General features: G+C 42.6%; 2 protein-coding genes across 7 annotated transcripts in view; one reads left to right on the top strand and one right to left on the bottom strand.

Moving 5' to 3' along the window:
- The window catches only part of NIPAL3 (NIPA like domain containing 3), a 50,375-nt gene extending 45,238 nt beyond the window's left edge, over positions 1 to 5,137 (top strand). For all 6 annotated transcript variants that reach the window (XM_077296118.1, XM_077296123.1, XM_077296124.1 and 3 more), the window contains one exon: positions 4,636 to 5,137. In XM_077296118.1, coding sequence (XP_077152233.1) covers positions 4,636 to 4,823 — 188 coding nt within the window. In that variant the 3' untranslated portion in view covers positions 4,824 to 5,137. The remainder of the gene's footprint in view (positions 1 to 4,635) is intronic.
- Positions 5,138 to 10,801: 5,664 nt separating this feature from the next.
- LOC143816121 (uncharacterized) lies at positions 10,802 to 12,681 on the bottom strand. Its single transcript, XM_077296117.1, has 4 exons — positions 12,600 to 12,681; positions 12,300 to 12,507; positions 12,051 to 12,210; positions 10,802 to 11,939 (listed from the first exon to the last, which is right to left on the bottom strand). The coding sequence occupies exons 2-4, from the start codon at positions 12,412 to 12,414 to the stop codon at positions 10,802 to 10,804; spliced, it is 1,413 nt and encodes a 470-aa protein (XP_077152232.1). The 5' UTR covers positions 12,415 to 12,507; positions 12,600 to 12,681.
- Between the last annotated feature and the right edge of the window lie 8,392 nt (positions 12,682 to 21,073).

Here is a 21,073-nt window from a genome sequence, read left to right on the forward strand (position 1 = left end):
ATTTGCACCGCCATGTGGAAAGGACGATGGATGCCAATCTGAGTATAAGTGGTTTTTGTTGACAGTTTTCGATCGTGGTTGTCCTGAAGTATGTATAATTCGAAACGCGTTGCCAAACCATTTATACCCGGATTGGCATCCATCATCCTTTCCACATGGCAGCGCAGATTTAACCCATTAGTTTCTCCATTGCCTGCACTTTCATCTTCTCGTGGGTCTGCAGCAGCCTAAGCGTTATTACTGGTTGTGTGCACACAACCCAACCAGGTGAGCACCATTTGACTATCCTTTAACATTTTTACCCAGATAAGACCCTTTTTGCACTTTGAGTCTTTACAGACTTCTTTTATTTTGAAACCTAGAATGATGACTTCCACAGTATGATTTTTCACAACCCCCCCAACACATTATGATGGCCCCCACACAGTATGATCCCCACAGTCCACAAACGCATAATGATGACCTCACGAGTGAATGACAAAACAAACACTACACACCTTGCCCTCATTTCTCCGCCACACTACTGTAGTCTTTGATTTACACACTCAGACTCCACAGCAGGAGCTGAGACATTCCGACACACAGGCTGAATAATGGAAGAGTGAGCCGACGGCTCCTTCCTCCGCCATTACATTCACCGGTATCAGCATGCTGAGGATGTAGATACCGGTAAAATCAGAACAGAGGCAGGGACAATGGCCGAAGCGTGTGGCCCGTGGGCCCCTTGCAGTTTCAGTCCACAGGATGGATATGAGCAGCCAAAGGTCAGGATGTGGCATATGGTCCGTAATTTGCCCAGGTCTCCATCAGATCATAACACGTTTTATCACTTGCTTTTATCAGACTTTATGTAGATTGTAGCTAAATTTAACTGGGCTTGGATGTTTTTCTTTGTATAAAAAAGAAAAACGCTTCCATCTTTCCACTCCACCCCCAAAGACCAGACTTATGAAGAATACAGGACATTGTTTACTGCATGTAACAATCGGTTGCCAGAAATTCTGCAGCTCCTTTTAATGTTGCGGTATGCTTCTTAGGCTAGTTTCATACTAGCGTTTTGCTGAGCTGCGGAAGGCTGCGGACTTCCTCTATGAAGCCCCGCCCACGGCCGCACCTCCGCCGCTCAGCTCCGCCTACATCCGCATGCGGCCTGCGTACCTATCTTTAACATTAGGTATCCAGGTCGTGCGGATGTACAGTACAGACCAAAAGTTTGGACACACCTTCTCATTTAAAGATTTTTCTGTGTTTTCATGACTATGAAAATTGTACATTCACACTGAAGGCATCAAAATTATGAATTAGCACATGTGGAATTATATACTTGAATACCTCTTGAAGCTCATCAAGAGAATACCAAGAGTGTGCAAAGCAGTCATCAAAGCAAAAGGTGGCTACTTTGAAGAACCTAGAATATAAGATAATTTCTGTTGTCTCACACTTTTTTGTTAAGTATATAATTCCACATGTGCTAATTCATAGTTTTGATGCCTTCAGTGTGAATGTCCAATTTTCATAGTCATGAAATACAGAAAAATCTTTAAATGAGAAGGTGTGTCCAAACTTTTGGTCTGTACTGTATGCGGATGCCTCCGCATGCGTCGTTTTGACGATGCAGAGAAAAAAAAAAATTCCAACCAGCTGCTTTCGACGCGGGTCGCCACATCGTCAAAACCACACATGCGGAGGCATCCGCATGACCTGCGTACCTAATGTTAAAGATAGGTACGCAGGCGGATGTAGGCGGAGCTGAGCAGCGGAGATGCGGCCGTGGGCAGGGCTTCACGGAGGAAGTCCGCAGCTCAGCAAAACGCTAGTGTGAAACTAGCCTTAGATGCCTCCTGGACCAATTTTCCTCTTGTCTTTTCATCAACTTTTGTGTGACATCCAGTTCTAGGTAATGTCATTTAAAGGGAACCTGTCACCCCCAAAATCGATGATGAGGTAAGCCCACCGTCATCAGGGGCTTATCTACAGCATTCTGTAATGCTGTAGATAAACCCCCAATGTTACCTGAAAGATGAGAAAAAGAGGTTATATTATACTCACCCAGGGGCAGTCCGGTCCGATGGGTGTCTCAGGTCCGCTCCGGCTCCGCCGGAAAGGTCAGAGAGGCCCGGCTCCTGCGCACTACAGTACAGTACAGTATTCATAGTGTTCTATGGAATGTCTAATGCCTTGGAAAAAAAAATTTCGATTCCTTCAACAATCGGATTCCTTTGCTGTATTATAAGCTTTTTACGGACCATGACTTTCTTAATTGCATTTTACAGCAAATGTCAGGAAAATCCTACTAGAACAGCTAAACATTATATGGAGATAATAAGAATCACTTTAAATGGTAGCAGCAGTAAAATGACTGTTAGTAGCTTGAAATTAACCTCTTCACGCTGCAGCCCATTTTCGTTTTTACTTTTGTTTTTTGCTCCCCTGCTTCCCAGAGCCATAACTTTTTTATTTTTCTGTCAATATGGCCATGTGAGGGCTTTTTTTTTTTTTTGCGGGACGAGGTGTACTTTTGAACGACACCTTTGGTTTTACCATATTGTGTACTGGATACCAGGGAAAAAATTCCAAGTGCGGTGAAATTGCAAAAAAAAGTACAATTACACATTTTTTTAAAAATGTATGCTAAAACTGACCTGCTATTGTGATTCTCAGGGACATTACGAGTTCACAGATACCAAATATGTGTAGGTTCTTTTTTATTTAAGTGGTGAAAAAAAAGAAATAAAAAATGGTTCATTTTCCGAGACCCATAACGCCTCCATTTTTCCTGATCTGGGGCTGGGGGAGGGCATCTTTATGCATGCCGAGCTGATATTTTTAATGATACCATTTTGGTGCAGATACGATCTTTTGATCGCCCATTTTTGCAGTTTAATGCAATGTTGCGGCGCCCAAAAAAAGCAGTTCTGGCGTTTTGATTTTTTTTCTCGCTACGTTGTTTTCCAATCAGATTAATTCTTTTTATTTCTGGATAGATCGGGGGATTCCGAACGCGGCGATACCAAATATCTGTTGTGGGTTTTTTTTTTTCATTGTTTTGTTTTGAATGGGGCAAATGGGGGGTGATTTGAACTTTTATATATTTTTTTTATTTTTTTACCATTTTTAAAAACTTTTTTTTTACTTTGCTTCAATAGTCTCCATGGGAGACTAGAACCTGCAATCATCCGATCGCTTGTTCTATGTAGCAAAAATGCTCACTTGCTATGAGCGCTGAACACTGGGTAGTGCTCATATCAATCTCTCAATGACAACCACAGGGGTCTGCTGCAGACCCCAGGCTGTCGTGCCAACCCGTCAGCGACAGAAATGATGTCAATGGATTTGGAGAGATTATGGGTGACGTTAAAGGGAACCTGTCACCCCCAAAATCGATGGTGAGGTAAGCTCACCGTCATCAGGGGCTCACCTACAGCATTCCGTAATGCTGTAGATAAGCGCCCGATGTATCCTGAAAGAGGAGAAAAAGGGGTTATAATATACTCACCCAGGGGCGGTCCCGCTGCGGTCCGGTCAAATGGGTGTCTCATGTCCGGTCCGGGGCCTCCTATCTTCATTTCATGACGTCCTCTTCTTGTCTCCGCGCCGCGGCTTCGGCGCAGGCGTACTTTGTCTGCCCTGTTGAGGGCAGAGCAAAGTACTGTAGTGCGCAGGCGCCCGGCCTCTCTGACCTTTCCGGTGCCTGCGCACTGCAGTACTTTGCTCTGCCCTCAACAGGGCAGACAAAGTACGCCTGCACTGCAGCCGCGGCATGAAGACAAGAAGAGGACGTCATGGAATGAAGATGGGAGGCGCCGGACCGGACCTGAGACGCCCATCGGAGCGGGACCGCCCCTGGGTGAGTATAATCTAACGTCTTTTTCTCCTCTTTCAGAATACATCGGGGGCTTATCTACAGCATTACAGAATGCTGTAGATAAACCCCTGATGCCGGTGAGCTTACCTCACCATCGATTTTGGGGGTGACAGGTTCGCTTTAAAGGTTGAAACAATTTTGATATTTTTTTTACATGTCAAAAACCTGGCATTTTAACAAGGGGTATAGACTTTTTATGTAAACTATACATTAGTCCTGCTGATCTTGCGGGTACAGTCAGTGTCCAACTAAGACCAGTGGCAATTACTAATTCTGAAGTACCAAAATCGAAGATAGCTTTGATCCCAGCAGGCTAACTCTTTGTAAGCCTTGGTTAATACTTTTAACAGGAAGATTTTAGAGGAGATTCTGCTCAAAAATCTACATTTAAACATGCTTAAAACTCTGTGAAATAAGCTTCCTATTGATTTCAATCAGAAATCACTCATTTAGTGCACATTGCTGATGGTTTTCCCACATGCTCTATTGAGCATTTCACAGTAAAATCATTTGGAAGCTATATTTGATGTGGTTCTTGAAACAGATTCAGCAGCAAAAAAACTCTTCGTAAACATAATACCCTGAATGTTTAGGGTGCATTCACACAGAGTCAATTTGCTGAGTTTTTGGAGTTAAAACTGAGCACACTCACACATTTTTTATTCTAAAAAATCAGCAAAAAGTCTGTGTAAGAACACCCTTAGAGAGAAGACTTTCATGCCTGGAAAGATCATTATCGATAATATCTAATATGTCATTCTTTGCTGCAGGGGTGATCAGCATGCACGATAATGGCAGCACCATCCAACCTGATTTTGGAAGCTCATTTTCCTATGGAGCTCTACAAAGCAATGACAGTTTGTCAGAAATCTATACACCGGCTACTCTTCCTGTCTTATCAGAAGAAGCATCATCGGCACAAGCCTATAAGGTCTTAGAACACAGTAAGAGTGAATAAGTTGCATTAAAAACCAAAACTGGACAAAAGTGGGAAAAGAAGCCTTTCTGTTGTAGACGCAGAAGTCTAACCATTCTGCCAGATAATTAGCTTACTTGTATTTTGCACATTGGAAGTTGTCTGTAGGTTGCAGTTCATTCCGTTTTTGGCTCTACCTCGGTGGATTGCTTCCAATAATGGTGTCTTAACTACTTTGACGAGATTCATGTATAAAACTGAATTAAGTAGACTTTTAATTTATCTTTTCAGTTTTTTGTATAAGATTAAAAAGTGTTGAGTGATACAATGAATAATAAAGAATATTTTATGCTGAATGATTTGTGTTTTTAGTTTTATGGTCATAATATCAAAAAAAAAAAAAAATACCATAATGACCTGGCTTATGAAACAGTAATGTGCTAATTCCAGCCATCTACACCGGACTCGCCTTAATTCAATTTACTATAATTTCCCAATAAATAGAGATCCAGATCACAGAGGATAGAGTTAGGACTAGTGATGAGCGAACGTGCTCAGATTAGGCGTTATCAGAGCAGCTCAGGTGCGAACTCGCTGACTTCGGCGTGCTCGAAAAATATGTTTGAATCCCCGCTGTTTTATTAGGCAATCCCTGCATGTGTTGCGGCTGTAGAACATGAAAAACTATAAAGGTTGCACTATGAATTACCAAGAATGATTACTCTAGGACATTGATTTGTAAAGCACTGCAGAATATGTTGGTGCTATATAAATAAAGTTTTATTATTATATTTAAACTGCATTACTGCCATAGAAAATGGGAGAAAAAAAAGCGCTATATAGTGTACATATGAAATATTCATCTGCAAAATTGCTATGAAAAATACAGTAAAAATGGTACTTAGCGCATAGTTAGAACATTATAGGACCCAGTTCACATCCTTTTGAGTCGCTGGTTTTAAAAATTGGGTGAATCTTATTGCCATTTACTTTTATTAAGAGGTGTATAGAACTTCTTTTTTTATAGAACAGTAAAATATAATTGGTAGTGATGAGCGAATATACTTATTACTCGAGATTTCCCGAGCATGCTCGGGGGTCCTCCGAGTATTTTTTAGTGCTCGGGGATTTAGTTTTCCTCACCGCAGCTGAATGATTTACATACGTTAGCCAGCATAAGTACATGTGGGGGTTGCCTGGTTGCTAGGGAATCCCCACATGTAATCAAGCTGTCTAATAGCTGTAAATCATTCAGCTGCAGCAAGAAAAACTAAATCTCCGAGCACTAAAAAATACTCGGAGGACCCCCGAGCATGCTCGAGGAATCTCAAGAAACGAGTATATTCGCTCATCACTATTATTGGTGATAATTTTAATCCAAAAAACGAAGGCAGCACTCCAAAATAGCAAAAAAATTATTTTTAGTTCCCCAATGTGACATTTCAGTCGAACACTTTATTTTGAAGCTTGAATCATTATTGCTTGTTTAGTTTGATTTTTGCAATTTTTTTTTTTTTTCACCATATTCATCTTTTCATCTGGGCCTTTTTATAGTCACCATTTGTGTGTTTTTTTGTTCATTATTATGGGTTAGACTTTCCAGAAGTTTTTGCTTGGTTCATCATTACATTTTGTTCAAATGTACTCATGACTAGAGTTGAGCGAAACGGGTCGGCCATTTTCAGAAGTCGCCGACTTTTGGCAAAGTCGGGTTTCATGAAACCCGACCCGACCCCTCTGTGGGGTCGGCCATGAGGTCGGCCATCTTCTGAATCTGGTATCGGAATTCCGATACCGAGTTCCGATATGTTTGCGATATCGGAAATCGGTATCGGAATCCATATTTAAGTGTAAAATATAGAATCAAAATAAAAAATATTGATATACTCACCCTCGGACGCGCCCTGGTACTAACTGGCAGCCTTCCTTCCTAAGAATGAGCGTGTGAATGACCTGCGGTGACGTCGCGGCTTGTGATTGGTCGCCTGAGCGGTCACATGGGCGGCTGCAACCAAACACAAGCCGTGACGTCATCTAAGGCCCTTCACGCGCTCATTCTTAGGAAGGAAGGCTGCCAGAAAGAAGCCGAGGGTGAGTATATTCCTATTAGGTATATACTCACCCTCGGACGCACCCTGCTTCTTTCCGGCAGCCTTCCTTCTTAAGAATGAGCGCGTGAAGGGCCTTAGATGACGTCACGGCTTGTGATTAGTCGCGGCCGCCCATGTGACCGCTCACGCGACCAATCACAAGCCGTGACGTCACCGCAGGTCATTCACGCGCTCATTCTTAGGAAGGAAAGCTGCCAGTTAGTACCAGGGCGCGTCCGAGGTTGAGTATATCAATATTTTTTATTTTGATTGTTTATTTTACACTTAAATATGGATCCCAGGGCCTTAAGGAGAGTTTCCTCTCCTTCAGACCCTGGGAACCATAGTATCCCATTGCACTGCATTGAGTTTCGTGTTTCGGCCGACCCCGACTTTTTTATAGGATCGGCCGATTTCACTCGACCCGACTTTTGAGAAAGTCGGGTTTCGTGAAACCCGACCCGATCCTATAAAAATAAAAGTCGCTCAACCCTACTCATGACCACTCTGGGGTTTATGTATACCAGACATTTTGTTTTGTCCAATTTTTACAACAAATTGCAAAACATTGAACTTATTTGTGCTAAAGAGGTCAAACAAAATAATAAGAATGTTTAGGTTTTTTTTTACTTTGCACACATTTCATCAACATTGTGCACCATTTTGAAGAATTTGGCACAAAAAAACCAGCAACAAATAATACAAGACAAAAAAGGAAAAATTATTTCAAATAAACGCAAAAGTTGTATTGTTGCCCACGTGTTTACTATTTTGGAGTACTGCACTACTTCATTGATGGGGTTATTACTGTAGACTTTGACTAAATGGAGCAAATGGTGCCACAGACGGCAATAGTATAAGTCTGGTGCCATATTGTATAAACAAAAATACAAACTTCAGCATAGTAGAAGGCATATAGGTGTATTATAGAAAGAAAGCACCACCAGTATAATGTCAATGTAAACATATTACAAATGAAAAGAATCCCAATAACCCTATAAGTGAAAACTGTTAGGCTACATTCCCATGGTGAGCTTTTGACGATGCAGAATTCCTGACCTATTATTTAAATTGAGTTACTTCTGGTTTTTCATTTCGTTTGTGTGTGTGTGGTTTTTTTACCATGTGTTTTTATCGCACTTTTGATGCTGAGTTTTGTCTCTTGTTGGTGCATCGTGCTTTAGATAAAGCTGCTTTGTTGTTGATACTTCCTGGTCTTTGGCTTTGACAAAACTTTATTGATATACTTTTGTGCATATTACATGCGTTTTTGATGCGTTTCCAGAAACACACTAAAACCGCATATTCATTTTTTTTTTCCCTGTGGCTTTTCATCCCCTAATGCAAGCCTATGGGGAAAATCTGCACAGAAAACTCGGCGTACCAAAAAGAGAAATTCACATACTGCTGACTTGAAACCTGCACCACAGGTCTGTTTACGCGGAGTTAAAAAAAAATAAATAAATAAAAAGAGCACAGTGGGCATGAGATCTCTATAAATCCCTTCCACTTTGCTGGAACTGTAAGGCTACTTTCACACTAGCGTTAACTGCATTACGTCTCAAAACGTCTTTTTTGCTGAAAAAACGGATGCGTCAAAAAAGTGAAAAACGGAGACAAACGTATGCCACGCATCCAGCATTTCGACGGATCCGTTGCAAATCCGTTAAACGTTTCCGTCGAAAATACAGGATGCGTTGCATACGTTGCATCCGTTTTACCATCCGTTGCATCCGTTTTTCCGACGGATCCGTTTTTAAAATGGGAGGCTCCCAAATTTGATTGGCTACTGGAAAATATGGAAAACTATATAGTTACTGTTTTTACAGCCCATCTTTGAGGGTTTTAGTTTTGTGGCAGCGATGGAAGGTGTTCTTGGGAGGATTGCTAGTTTGGTTACTGACGTTATATTTGAGACAAATCGCCTGGATATTATAGTGCGGGAGAAGGAGGCGGCAGCGGAAAGGCGTAGGATGCTTCTGCAGCAACGGAGACGGAGACGACTGTGGATTCATCCGATTAATCAACTACGGATGACCCGGGGTGTCCAGTCCACTCTGTACCTGGAGTTGCGGCACAATCCACACAAATTCCACAACTACGTGCGGATGAGGATGGAACATTTTGATTTTTTGCTTGCAAAACTGGAGGATGTCATCCGAAGACAGGACACAAGGATGAGGCTTGCCATCACACCGGCGGAGCGGCTGATGGTGACCCTGCGGTAAGCCTCTTTTTTTTCTGTCATTGGTCATTTTTAATGTTATATTACATGCTGCAGACAATACTGCGCTGACATATTGCGCACTATTTTCTGCAGCATGTAATTTTGGTTTTCTTGGCGGCCATTCCACTGCTTTATTTAAATGTCATTGCTGATATTGAATGTTAGATAACGGACTGCAGAAAATACTGCAATTAAAAATTGCGTTGCATTTTCTGCAGTTTTTTTTTTTTACGTTTTTTGGGTTTGATGACATTCCACTGTTTTTTTTCCTTTCATTGGTCATTTTTAATGTTATATTACATGCTGCAGACAATACTGCGCTGGCATACTGCGCACTATTTTCTGCAGCATGTAATTTTGGTTTTCTTGGCGGCCATTCCACTGCTTTTTTACACCGGTTTCATGCTGGTTTTATTGGGTGTCCCGTCCTTAAAAAAAAATTAACAGTGCCATATTGAAACTTGTTGGTCTGTGCAATTTTTCTCTAACATTTTTTTTTTTTTTTTTTTTAAAGTTTCCTAGCTACGGGTGAATCTATGACTTCGCTCCATTACCAATTCCGGCTGGGCATTTCCACTATCTCTGGAATAGTGAAGGACACATGTCAGGCTGTTTGGACCACTTTGCAACCAGAGTATATCCCCCAACCATCCATGGAAATCTGGTTGCGAAGTGCTGAAGAGTTTCAGCAAATTTGCAATTTCCCTAATTGTGTGGGTGCAGTTGACGGGAAACATATAAGGATTGCGAAACCGGCAGGAACAGGATCGGAGTATTATAATTATAAGAAGTATTTCTCCATCGTCCTTATGGCTATTGCAGATGCCAACTGCAGGTTCCTTGCCGTGGACATCGGAGCGTATGGACGGTCCAACGATTCGCAAGTTCTTAAAAACTCTCCGATGGGTCGTTGCCTTTATGGAGAGAGCTACGATTTCCCGCCAGCCAGACCACTGCCAGGAACAAATGACCCAGCCCTGGAATATGTTTTTGTAGGTGATGAAGCCTTTCAACTGTCGCCGCACCTACTGAAACCGTACAGTAGCCGGAACTTAAACCATACCAAGCGGGTCTTTAATTACCGGCTTACTAGAGCACGAAGAGTAGTGGAGTGTTCCTTTGGCATATTGACGGCGAAGTGGCGAGTTCTGCTGACGGCTATCAAACTGAAAACAACAACTATAGATGAGGTTGTTAAAGCCTGTGTGGTGCTCCACAACTTTGTCCTTTCAAAGGAGCCCGTTTCCTTGGATGATGAAGAGTTGGAGACCACCTTGTGGGACTACCGCGGCAGCTCGGTTCGCTCTACAAGTTCAGTTACAAGGATGAGGGACCAGTTTGCCGATTATTTTGTCTCACCTGTCGGGCGGATCCCGTGGCAAGACATGATTGTGTAACCTGTTTCCCATGTGTTTTGTTTATGTAAAAAATGTGTTTCTACCAAAACAAAAAAAAAAGGCCCAAAAGCGTGGTTTTCTTGCTAGTAAAACCATTATGTTATACCTTTCACATGTCTGGTGTTTGTTTTTATTAAACCTTTTTTATTATATTACCTTAATAAATCCACACACACACAAAGAATAGAATTTAAATCAGAGAAAATTTTATTTTAACTTTTTTTTTTTAAATATATTTTTTTTTGACAAAACAAGATATTTTTTATTTTCCAATTTTTTTGGAAACAATTTGCTACATTTTTTTTTTCAAATATTAACAAACAATAACAATACATTATTAAAGGTCTTCAAAGTGTGGGGTGGAGATACTAGGGGAGGAGGGGCAGGAAGGTTGGACCACGTCGATAGGTGGGGAAACCCTACTTGTTTGGGGTGCAGTGGAAGGGGGGTAAAACCAGGAGGCTGACCAGAGGGGGGTGGTGTTGGGGTAGGGGGAATACTTACTGGGGAAGGTAATCTGGGCAAGGAAGAAAACAGTGTGGAATGAATTTGGTTTGGGGGCCGGGATGGGTATGGGGACTGGGTTGGGTATTGTGACTGGGTTGGGTAGTGGGACTGGGTTTGGTAATGGGGCTGGTGTGGGGATTGGGGCTGGGTTTGGTAATGGTGCTGGTGTGGGGATTGGGGCTGGGTTTGGTAATGGTGCTGGTGTGGGTATTGGGGCTGGGTTTGGTAATGGTGGGTATGGTGTGGAAATGGGGCCTGGGGTTGGGCATGGTGTGGAAATGGGGCCTGGGGTGGAAATGGGGCCTGGGGTGGAATTTTAGTGGAGGTGTGGGGAGGTGTGTGGGTAGATTGGGGGTCATTAACGGCCTGCAGTAGAGCATTATGGCAGGTATTCATTACCCGCATCTGTTGCTCAAAAGAAAGCTTCTCCATGCTCCTGAGCATGGATTGAAAAAAAAGATTGGCCGGATCGGGACTTACAGCTGAATGCAGCCTATCCAAGCGACTGCTGGTTTCCTGGCTTGTTTCACTGATGCGGGATTGCACCATGTTGAAACCAGCAGTCACTTGCTCTCCCAAAATTTTGAAAGAGCCTTGGAAGGATGCATTCAGGTGTAAGAATTCAGGAGCATAGCTCCTTTCCTGACCCCTCTGTCGCTGACGCCACGAACCTAATGGTGGTCTCGAGGTGGCAGGATCAGAGGGGTGGGGTAAAGGGAACGCTAACTGTTCAGCATCAGATGCGAGCAATGAAGCCTGCAATAATGCTCCACTGCTTGGGGCGGATGAAGTGGAGGGGTCAGAGGAGGGGACAGAGGGGTCAGAGGAGGGGACAGTGGTGTGGGGCCTACCGACGTGGCCCTCAGTGGCGGACTCAGGAGGGATCGCTCCAGAGGGCGCAGAGGAAGATGCAGGCGCCCGGTGGCTGGAGAAGGTGCTGTGAAAGAAAAAACAAAAGAAATTAATACATTGATATGAAAAAGCCCTGACTGAAAGCAAACTAAGTAGACAGGTTAACATGGTTATTAGTGGGCTGTAGAATACTTACACTCTGCTCAGCATGGTTCGCCTCAGGAAGGAGAGGGCCTGGCCGTGTTTGTATTTGCTCCTCTTCCTTCCTGCAGAGCCACTTGGGGCCTGCATCTCCTCGTTAAATTCCCTCTTAAAGCGATCCCTCAGTGACCGCCACCGCTTCCTAACCTTTCCAACTGTGAAGACAAGAATGAAAAGAAAAAAAAAAATAGGTAAATGCAATACATTAGTCAGCTCAAAACATCACTGGAAAGTGAATACTTACCTAGTTTGCTCAGCTGCTGAGGATGAAGGCTCTCCCACCTTGGAAAGAGGTTGTGACACACTTCGTCCCAGAGCCGACGGGTGACACCGGTATCGGCATGCCTGCGGTCAGCCATGTTCCACAGCGGCTCCCGCTCGCGAACCTCCTCGATGAGATCATAAATGTCTATGTCGTCATCATCCTCTTCTGCGGGAGCACGCTGTGAAGCCTGTGCCAAAAAAAAAAAGAAAAACAAACAAATTAGTACACTGAAACACTAAAGTACCAATAGAATCCCCCTCCCAAAAAAACAAAACTCACTGATGGCCGACCGCGGCGACGAGTCCGCCGACTCTGGGAGTGTCTGGGAAGAACCTTCAGCGGCAGCAGCAGGAGCAGCAGCAGCAGCCTGAAATAAAGGAAACAAATTCTCAGTTATAGGTAGGCATATATTTTCTGTGTTTAGTTATGTATGAAAATCTGTTTTGTGTATGGTGCAGTGTGATGTGCGAAGCAACTGTTTCACCACTACTTACACTTGGTTCCTCCTCCACTTGCATCTCTCCACCCATCTCGCCCCCTTCTGACAGCTCCTCATCTGATTCAGCTTCCTGTTGAAACATAATTTATGCATGTAGTGATCCAAAAAAACGTAAATTAAAAAAAAAAAAAAAAAATATTTTGTGTTAACTTACCGATACACGCTGTTGCTGTGGAGGAGGGCTGTCAGAAGAGGACATTGTTGTGGAAGCAAGGCCGGTGGCTCTGGTCCTGGTGTCTCTGTAAAAGTTAAAAGACACTTGCAATCTGCTCTACACATTGAAGCAGCAGATTTGGGGTCTTCAAAACTTACTTTGAAAGATTTGTGGCTGTGGTCCTGGTGGGCTGGTCCTGGGCTGACAGGCGGCGGCTGTGGTCCTGGGCTGACGACAGGCGGCGGCTGTGGTCCTGGTGTCTCTGTAAGTTAAAAGACACTTGCAATCTGCTCTACACATTGAAGCAGCAGATTTGGGGTCTTCAAAACTTACTTTGAAAGATTTGTGGCTGTGGTCCTGGTGGGCTGGTCAGTGGCTGCGGTCCTGGTGTATCTGTAATATGTATAATTGATTTATAGTTAGACAACCCCCTGAACTAGGTAATGTTTAACGATAAACACCCTGCAAAAATGATGTCAGAAATGTTCATTACAGGTGAACACCAAAACTTCCCAAAAAAGTTGCACGTTATAGCATTCATTTCCATGTCCCAAAAAATAACACATTGAAATGTTAACGCACCATGCAAAAATATATTTGCCACATTTTATTTTAAAAAATCACCTCCCCCCCCCTAAAAAAAACCTTTACAGTATAACCTTTATTAAAAAATAAGCCCTCAACCAACTCCGTATTGTATGTGTAACCATTGGTACATACACCAGTTTTAAAGTTTTAAATTTACCTTTATGAAATAATACTACGGACATTTTTTTAACAAACATTTTATTATTTTCTTTTTTTTTCTCTTTTTTTTTTAAATCACAATTAGGAGCTGAAATGCTCTTTATTTTAAATACAAGTACATCAACTGCAAATGGTTTTAACAGTAAAATAAAATCAACACTTTTAGGGTACGTTCACACAGGACTTTTTTGCTGCTTTTTTTTTGCTGCTTTTTTTTATGCTAATTTTCAGCTGCTTATAGGTGCGTTTTTTGTGCGTTTTTATGGTGCGTTTTTGGTGCGTTTTTTTTCATGCTTTTTTTGTGGTATATGGTGAATCAAACATGTTTGATGACTACACCAAAGACACTCAGTTAGTACTCAAGCACGCTCACATAACACGTTATCAGAGCACGTTCACATCACTAGTATTTACCTACTACCTGGTCATTTAATTTGTTAGAAAAGGACACCTCACAATGGCTCTTCACACCTGACAATGGCTCACAATGGCTCTTCACACCTTACTACCAGGAACTCCCTCACAATAGATCACAATCAGGACACCTCACAATGGCTCTTCACACCTGACAATGGCTCACAATGGCTCTTCACACCTCACTACCAGGAACTCCCTCACAATAGATCACAATCAGGACACCTCACAATGGCTCTTCACACCTCACAATGGCTCACAATGGCTCTTCACACCTCCCTAACCACACCCCTAAGCTCTTGGCTGTGAGATCCCTTCCTGCTGGCCATGATTTTCTGCACAAAAAAAGCAGCAAATAATGCTACATGCGTTTTTTCAGCGTTTTTGCAGCGTTTTTTTCATCACCCATTCAAGTCAATGGGTGAAAAAACGCTGCAAAAACGCAGCAAAAACGCTGAAAGAAGTGACATGCCCTATGTCCAAAAAAAGCAGCAAAGCAGAAAAAACTGATCAAACAAAAAACCAACGTGTGTGCATGAGATTTCTGAAATCTCATAGGCTTTACTGGTTCTGTAAAAAGCAGCTGAAAATTAGCATAAAAAAAAGCAGCAAAAAAAAGCAGCAAAAAAGTCCTGTGTGAACGTACCCTAAAATAGAAAAAAAAAACACACTCACACATTCAAACCACAAGCTGCAGACCACTAGACTTTTAAAAAATACATCAGATTTAAAAAAAAAAAAAAAAAAAAAAAACACATTTTAACCACATGCTACACAGACCACTATACAGTCAATACATCAGAAAAAGGCAATTAACCAATTAAAGCATGGACAAATGCACATGCAATCAACAAGACGCACACAAACATGCATGGTATGTGTCCACATTCCGGATTGCATCAGGATTTGGTCAGGATTTTCCATCAGTATTTGTACGCCAAAACCAGGAGTGTAACAATTGGAGGGAAAGTATAATAGGAAAACAGGCACACTTTTGCTTTTATCACCCACTCCTGGTTTTGGCGTACAAATACTGATGGAAAATCCTGACCAAATCCTGATGCAATCCTGAACATGGACACATACCCCCCCACATGAACAGGCATAAGATTGGCAAAGGCATAATAAGGTGCAGGCACATTACTTACAAAAGCACAAAGCCGTCCAAAAATACACACATACACATGCACGCACATAAGCTGCAAATACACATATGTACAACAAAGGCAGAAAGGTGAACCCAATCAGAAGACACATACACACACACACACATACAAAAGGCTGACAATCCTTTGGCTGGAGCTGCAGGTCTTCACAGTGGCTGGCATCAGGGTGCATCTGGACTCTAGCATGGCACTGGCTGTTGCAGGACGATGGCAGGCCTCAGGTTCTCTTCAGGTTTTAAGCTCTTGCTGTAGTCAGTACCTCATATTCACACACACAAATTCACTGGCACACAGATGCACACAAAAATTGCAATACTCACACTGGCTCTATGGTGGCTGGAGTCTTGTGGCTGGAGTCCTGTGGCTGGCTCCTGTGGCTGGCTGGGGTCCTGTGGCTGGCTGGGGTCCTGTGGCTGGCTGGGGTCCTGTGGCTGGCTGGGGTCCTGTGGCTGGCAGTCTTCTCCTCTCTGGGTCTTGCAGGCATATGTGGGGTTGAAGGCCCAGGCCAGGTTTATATAGATTTGGGGGTGTCTGGCCAATTGGCAACAACATCCTGCTTCTGAGCATGCTCAGTGTAAAAAAAACGTATTGCAGCGCTGTATTGCGTCGTACGACGTGTCCCGACGCATCCGTCGCTCATAGGCTTCCATTGCAGCCAACGACGTATGCCGCAGGATGCGTCGCGACACGTTTTTTAGGCGGAGACAAAAAACGTTACAATCAACTTTTTTTGAGACGACGTGTCGCCAAATTTCGACGCATACGTCGTAAAACGTACACGACGTATGTCAATCCGTCGCAATACGTCGCCAATACAAGTCTATGGGGAAAAAACGCATCCAGCAAAAACTTTTGCTGGATGCGTTTTTTCGAAAAAAAGACGTTTTGAGACGTAATGCAGTTAACGCTAGTGTGAAAGTAGCCTAAGACACTGCTTTTTTGGCTTTGCAAGAATATGCAGCATCTTTAAAAACACACCGAAAGCTGATCGTGGGACTGTGGCCTCACAATTCATGCATAGGGTGGCAGGTAATGAAATAGATAAGACACCACTAGGAAGCAATGAGTGATGACATATCTCAAAAGAAAATACACCACAAAAGTAGAGAGGGTTGCATACTCGTAACTGTCCTCTCCTGCTGGAATGGTACCCACACTACATGCATTCCCTAAGTCGGTCTTTGTCCAGGGTGGCTGCATCTCGTATATTATATAGAGTCATTACAAAGAGTGATCTATTTCAAGTGTTTCTGGTAATTTTGAACATTATCTCAGTAAATTAGAGTACTTTAAAACACCAGCTTGAAAAATGATTTTAAAATCCGAAATGTTGGCCTACTGAAATGTGTATGTTCAGTAAATGCACTCAATACTTGGTCGGGGCTCCTTTTGCATCAATTACTGCATCAATGCGGCGTGGCATGGAGGTGATCAGCCTGTGGCACTGCTGAGGTGTTATGGAAGCCCAGGTTGCTTAGACAGCAGCCTTCAGCTAGTCTGCATTGTTGGGTCTGGTGTCTCTCATCTTCCTTTTGACTATACCCCATAGATTCTCTATGGAGTTAAGGTCAGATGAGTTTGCTGTCCAATCAAGCACAGTAATACTGTTGTTTTTAAACCAGGTATTGGTACTTTTGGCAGTGTGGACAGGTGCCAAGTCCTGCTTGAGAATGAAATTTCCATCTCCAAAAAGTTTGTCGGCACAGAGAAGCATGAAGTGCACTAAATTTCCTGGTAGATGGCTGTGCTGACTTTGGTCTTGATAAAACACAGTGGACCTACACTAGCAGATGACATGGCTCCCCAAACCATCATTGATTGTGGAAACTTCACACTAGACCTCAAGCAGCATGGGTCGTGTGCCTCTTCACTCTTCCTCCAGACTCTGGGACCTTGATGTCCAAATGAAGTGCAAAATTTACTTTCACCTGAAAAGAAAACCTTGGTCCACTGAGCAACAAACAGTCCAGTTCTTTTTTTCCTTGGCCCAGGTAAGACGCTTCTGGCGTTGTCTATTGGTAATGAGTGGCTTGGCACAAGGAATGTGACACTTGTAGCCCATGTCCTAGATATGTCTGTGTGTGATGGCTCTTACAGCAAAGACTCCAGCAGCAGTCCACTCCTTGTGAATCTCCACCAAATTTTTGAATGGCCTTTTCAACAATCCTTTCAGTTATCCCAGTTGCTTGTGCACTTTTTTTCTACCACATTTTTTTCCACTCAACTTCCCATTAATATGTTTGCATACAGCACTCTGTGAACAGCCAGCTTTTTTAACAATTACCTTTTGTGGCTTATCCTCCTTGTGGAATGTGTCAAAGACTGCCTTCTGGACATCTGTCTAGTCAGCAGTCTTCCCCATGATTGCGGAGCCTACTGAAACAGTCTAAGAGACCTTTTTATAACGCTTTGGAAGCCTTTGCAGGTGTTTTTGTTAATTATTCTAATGTACTGAGATAATTACTTTTGGGTTTTCAGAGGCTGTAAGCCATAATCATCAACATTAACAGAAATAAACACTTGAAACAAGTCACTGAGTTTCACTTTTTGTATTGAAGAACTGAAATATATTAATTTTTTGATGATATTCTAATTTTGTGAGAAGCACATGTATATAATATATTGGGTACAGTAGTTCAGTGGAAGATGAGCTGTAAATTTTTTCATAGGTATTTGGGAAAGTTCTGAAATGTCCTATAAATGTCAGTTTTGTTCCTGATCTAAGGGTCTCAGCTTTTAGTTGAAATGAATCTGTGCTGCACTTTATGTACATGCTCAGTAGTGAAGCATGAATGAGGGAGTCGGAGGTTTGGCTTACCCACTCGAAAACCCTACTTGCAAAAGGGGATGCTACTAGGTACTAAACATGCATAGTGCTCAAACATTTGCATCAGCCCATTTTCCTTTTCTTATGTTTTAGAATGTTAAAGATGAAACGAGATATATATATATATATATATATATATATATATATATATATATATATATATATATATATATATATTTTTTTTTTTATGGCCTAAAATACAAAGGAAATGTGTCATCTTTAACGGGGCAGGGGAGGTCAGTGTACTATATGTGGGGGTGGGTTGGTCAGTGTATATTATGTGGGGGCGGGGAGGTAAATGCATAGTATATAGGAGTGGTGAGGTAAGTGTAGAGTATGTAGGAGAGTAGAGGTAAGTGTATAGAATATAGGGATGAGGAGGTAAGTATAGTATATAAGGGTGGCGAGCTCAGTATATAGTATGTAAGGGTGATGAAGTCATTGTATATGGGGGCTGGTGAGGTCAGTGTATATTATATAGGGGTGCTGAGGACAGTGTCCAATGTGTAGGGGACGGAGGTAAGTCTATAGTATGTAGGAGTGGTGATGTAAATTTTCAGTATGTAGACTGTGACCAAAGCGTATAATATGTGGGAGCAGGGAACTAAGTATGTATAGTACGTAGGGGTGGGGGATAAGTGTTTACTATATAGGGGTTGTGAGTTCAGTGTATAGTATGTAAGGGTGGTGAAGTTTTATATGGGGGCTGGTGAGGTCAGCGTTCAATGTGTAGGGGAGGGAGGTAAGTGTAGAGTATGTAGGGCTGCTGAGGTCAGTGTTCAATGTGTAGGGGAGAGAGGTAAGTGTATAGTATGTAGGAGTGGTGATGTAAATTTTCAGTATGTAGACTGTGACCAGAGCGTATAATATGTGGGAGCAGGGAGCTAAGTATTTATAGTACGTAGGGGTGGAGGATAAGTGTTTACTATATAGGGGTTGTGAGTTCAGTGTATAGTATGTAAGGATGGTGAGGTCAGTGTTCAATGTGTAGGGGAGGGAGATAAGTGTAGAGTATGTAGGGGTGGTGATGTAAATTTTCAGTATGTAGACTATGTGACCAAAGTGTATAATATGTGGGAGCAGGGAGCTAAGTATATAGTACGTAGGGGATAAGTGTTTACTATATAGGGGTTTTGAGGTCAGTGTTCAGTTTGTAGGGGAAGGGAGGTAAGTGTATAGTATATATGAGTGATGAGGTCAGTGTTCAGTGCATAGGAGAGGAGAGGTAAGTGCATAGTATATAAGGGAAATGAGGTCGGTGTTCAGCGTGTAGGGGAGGAAAGGTAAGTGTTTAGTATATAGGGGAGGTGAAGTAAATGTAATTTGTCACATACCCATTTCTCAGCACGCGACTTGGGTTTGCGCCTGCAAGGGTTAATCTATCTCATCTCACTCAGTCCAGCATTCAACCTCTGTCCTATGCTGTAATGGGAACATAAATCACACACTGACCCAGGCCACACGCCCCGCTCATACACGCTGCCACCACTCACCGAACACACGGGCGATGAGTCCCGGAAATACTACTACTACTGTCTGCCAATCATAAGGATCACACAGTTTAAGGCTATGGATTCTTTAGAACATGCAAGGTTCATCTTGTTAAAGTTTTATGCTTTAATACAAAAAGGTACAGTGCTTACAATAAAAAGAGTACAAAAATATGGTAATAAAAAGACATACAAATATGCAAAACAGTTATAAATATAAACAGGAGAAAACTTACAGAAATATCTAACTTTGTAGTCTGCTTAGTGCTCCCTGGGGGGGGGGGGACGAATATGGACTGGAACACAGCCTGGCTGCCCCTCAATCTGTGAACACGATTCTATGTATACAGGCCTAATTTAGGCTACGTTCACATTTGCGTTGTGCGCCGCAGCGTCGGCGCCGCAGCGCACAACGCAAACAAAAACGCGGCAAAACGCACGCTAAAACGCTGCGTTTTGCGCCGCATGCGTCGTTTTTGGCCGAAAGTTGGACGCAAAAAAAATGCAACTTGATGCGTTTCTTGCGTCCAACGCTTGCGGCCATGCGGCGCAAAACGCAGCACAACGCATGTCCATGCGCCATGTTAAATATAGGGGCGCATGACGCATGCGGCACCGCTGCGGCGCCCGACGCTGCGGCGCTGACCGCAAATGTGAACGTAGCCTTATAGAGTCACCCTGGAGGTCAAATTTCTAGACCAGCCTCTCAGGTTAATATCTATAATTGCTCGTTTGTGATTGGACCGTGAACACTCCACCAATGAATATATTATTTCCTCTTAAATTCTCTGTGTAAGTTTCTCACAGATAGATAGTGTCAGGCTGTAAATTACATCTCTCTTCAAAAGAGACAGAAGGTGTAAAACGCTTCCCCCTTCTTGGATCTTAGCGTGGCCCCCTGGCGAGATTGGAGACAGTAGACTTTCTCAGGATAACATATGCTGTGACCCCTGTGAGACCTGTAGTCTCAGGACAGATGTTAAATTACTGCTAGTCACACATATATACCTATACATATGTCGCTACAGTACAGTGTGTAGAGTAGGTGAGGAAATTGTATAATATGTGGGGGTGGGAAGGTACAATGAAGAGCAAAAGGGTAACAATGTTTGAACTTTTGACTTTCAGGCTCCATATCCAACCATCCACTTATGCTTTGAACTTGAGCCTGCCATCATTTTGTAGACAATCATCTTGAAGATCTCATACTTAAATTTGAAACTACTTAGCATTATGATTTGTTATGCAGATTCTTGTCATGTCGCTGCATTGTTACTGTTTTGCTCTTAACCCCTTCACCCCAAAGCCTGTTTTCACCTAAGTGACACGGCCAATTTTTAGAATTCTGACCACTGTCACTTTATGAGGTCATAACTCTAAAACGCTTCAACGGATCCTGGTGATTCTGACATTGTTTTCTCGTGACATATTGTACTTCATGATAGTGGTAAAACTT

Source organism: Ranitomeya variabilis, chromosome 3, assembly GCF_051348905.1.
Source record: "Ranitomeya variabilis isolate aRanVar5 chromosome 3, aRanVar5.hap1, whole genome shotgun sequence".
Taxonomy (NCBI): domain Eukaryota; kingdom Metazoa; phylum Chordata; class Amphibia; order Anura; family Dendrobatidae; genus Ranitomeya; species Ranitomeya variabilis.

What these genes read in the sequence shown, in the direction of transcription:
- LOC143816121 (XM_077296117.1), bottom strand. Translation starts at nt 12,414, where the DNA reads ATGGCTGACCGCAGGCATGCCGATACCGGTGTCACCCGTCGGCTCTGG. An exon ending in TCAGCAGCTGAGCAAACTAG is followed by an intron (nt 12,211 to 12,299) that starts GTAAGTATTCAC and finishes TTGTCTTCACAG; the next exon opens with TTGGAAAGGTTAGGAAGCGG. An exon ending in CGAACCATGCTGAGCAGAGT is followed by an intron (nt 11,940 to 12,050) that starts GTAAGTATTCTA and finishes TTTCTTTCACAG; the next exon opens with CACCTTCTCCAGCCACCGGG.